Genomic DNA, 2,575 nt, shown 5'->3' with positions numbered 1-2,575 from the left:
CAAAGCCTCAATTTCATCTATGGGCTCTACTCCAGCCAGCAGAGCCATATGAACCAAATCACCTTCATCGCCTATCTGTGCATCTGAATAAACCTCGCACTCACCGAATCTTTGTGGCTGCATTCGCTGCCTTTGTGATCTACCAGTTTCATCACTTTGTGCACGTCTTCTGTCCTCCGACATCGTCACTGACTCCATTGAGATGGAGTTATCAACATCCTCCGTTATCTTGGTCTTCATCATACTGGTACGCTTTTGGTTTCAATCTTAGTATTGGTCTTCCAGAATCACCACATCTCTGCTCAAAGTGACTTTCTCTTCAATTAGGTCGAAAAGTTTGTATGCACCAGTGGGATGATAACCAATTAACAACATCGCTCTACTTTTATCCTCCAATTTAGATCTCTTCTGATCTGGGACATGCATGTACGCGAGTGAGCCAAATACTCTCAAATGGCCAATTGTCAGCCTTTCACCAGTCCACGCCTCAAGTGGCACCTTTCCTTCTAACTTCTTCGTAGGACACATGTTAAGCAGGTGGACAGCTGTGGATACCGCCTCACCCCATAGCTTCCGTGGCAGCACTTTCTCCTTCAACATGCTTTTGGCCATGTTAAAGATCATTCGATTCCTCCTCTCTACAAGCCAGTTATGCTGAGGAGTGTATGGAGCGGTGATCTCATGTGCAATCCCATGCATCTGACAATGATTCTCGAAGTCAGAAGAGGTGTATTCTCCTCCCCCATTTGTTCTGAGTATCTTCAACTGTCTGCCACTCTCCCTTTCAACATGTGTCTTGAACCGTATGAAGGTCTCCAATGTGTCACTTTTCGCCTTAATCAAATACACCCAGATCATTCTGCTGAATTCGTCAATGAACGTGATGAAGTACCTATTTCCAGCAACTGTAGGCACCTTGATTGGACCACAAATGTCCGAATGTACCACTCCTAGACAGATGTTTGCTCTCATACTCAACTCAGTTTTGAAGGACTTCCTCGTCTGTTTCCCAGCCATACAGGTTTCACACACCTTCTCTGGCAAGACAATTTCGGGCAAGCCATGAACCATCCCTTTCATGCTGAGTTGCTGTAGACTCTTGAAGTTCAGGTGACCATATCTCAAGTGCCATAACCAGCTTTCTTCCCTAATCTTCACTAAAACCATGCACTTAGAGTTTTTGACCGCTTCCAAGCTAACCTGAAAGGTTCTGTTCCTGGAAATCTTTTTTCTTAAGATTAGATTCTTATCACCATCAAATAGCTCGACTTTGTTGTCTTCACTCACCACCTTAAACCCTCTTTGGATCAGCTGTCCAATGCTTAGTAGATTACACTTCATGTCTGGAACAAGAAGCACACCCATGATCATAGCATGCGAGTCATTCTTCCTCTGAATCACAACATCTCATATGCCCTCCACCTTCAGAATATTGTCATCCGCAAACTTTACTCTACTCTTCTTCATGACATCAAAGTTGATTAGCCAATCTTGATGGCACGTCACATGGTTCGAGCACCCAGAATCTAGGTACCACAGGTCGGCAAGAGAGATAGAGCTTTCACCTGAAGTGGTCACCATCAAGGTTAGAGGTTCCGAGTCTGAATCCTCCTGAGCGACATATGCTTCTTTGCCTTGATGCCTCTTCTGTTTCCTTTTCTTCGCATAACACTCAGATGCAAAGTGTCCATACTTGTGACAGTTGAAGCATTCGATGTTTCTTTTATCCTTCTTTGGATAATAACTATTCTCTGCTCTTCCATCTTTCTCCGCTGATACAAACTTATCATCGTGATCATCCTTACCTTTATCAGCCTTCCAATTCCCTTTTGATCGTTTCCCTTTCCACTTCTTTGATTTCTTCTTCTCATTTTTTGAATGGTGCACTTTCAAGGTCTGTTCATCGTTCTTGACTGAGTTTCTCTCCATCATCCTCATTTCATGGGCTTCCAGCGAATTCTGAAGCTCTTCAACCTTCATCTTCGAAAGATCTTTCAATTCTTCTATCGCAACCACTATATAGTCAAACTTCTGTGGTAGCGATCTCATGATTTTCTCCATGATCATAAGATCATTGATAGCTTCTCCACACCCTTTCATCTGATTCGTAATGGTGAGTATCTTATTGAAATATTCACCAACCCTGTCGTTGTCCTTCATTTGCAGTAACTCATACTTCCTTCTAAGGGTTTGAAGCTTCACCTTCTTGATCTTCTACCCCCCCCTGCGTGACAACGTACAAGTATGCCCCAGCCTTCTCTGGCAGTACTAGCATTCTGAATCTTCTAGAAACGAGCATCATCAACACATTGATGAGTTATGAAGAGTGTCTCGTTATCGTTCTTCTTGATCACGACTTTCTAATCTTCCGTAGCACCAAGACCAAGCTCTCGGTCATCACCTTCAATAACATCGCTCACATCTTGAAACTTGAACAACACCCTCATCTGTGTGCTCTATCTCGTCCAATTCTTCTCTGTGAGTATTGGAAGGTTTGCTGTGGAGATATCGCTCCCCACCATTCTTCAAACACATACTCTGCAAGAACTCAAGTCTTGACAGTCACCTTTCTTTC

The 2,575-nt window shown here is 43.5% G+C and overlaps 1 protein-coding gene across 1 annotated transcript; it reads right to left on the bottom strand.

Annotated features, from left to right (window-relative positions):
- Positions 1 to 1,407: 1,407 nt before the first annotated feature.
- Positions 1,408 to 2,160, bottom strand: LOC108324464 (uncharacterized). The gene has a single exon (XM_017557414.1). It carries the CDS (start codon positions 2,158 to 2,160, stop codon positions 1,408 to 1,410), a length of 753 nt encoding a protein of 250 aa, XP_017412903.1.
- Between the last annotated feature and the right edge of the window lie 415 nt (positions 2,161 to 2,575).

Source organism: Vigna angularis, chromosome 3 (assembly GCF_016808095.1).
Source record: "Vigna angularis cultivar LongXiaoDou No.4 chromosome 3, ASM1680809v1, whole genome shotgun sequence".
NCBI lineage: Eukaryota > Viridiplantae > Streptophyta > Magnoliopsida > Fabales > Fabaceae > Vigna > Vigna angularis.
Note: the sequence above shows the minus strand (reverse complement) of the source record. Positions and strands in the feature narration are given on the sequence as shown.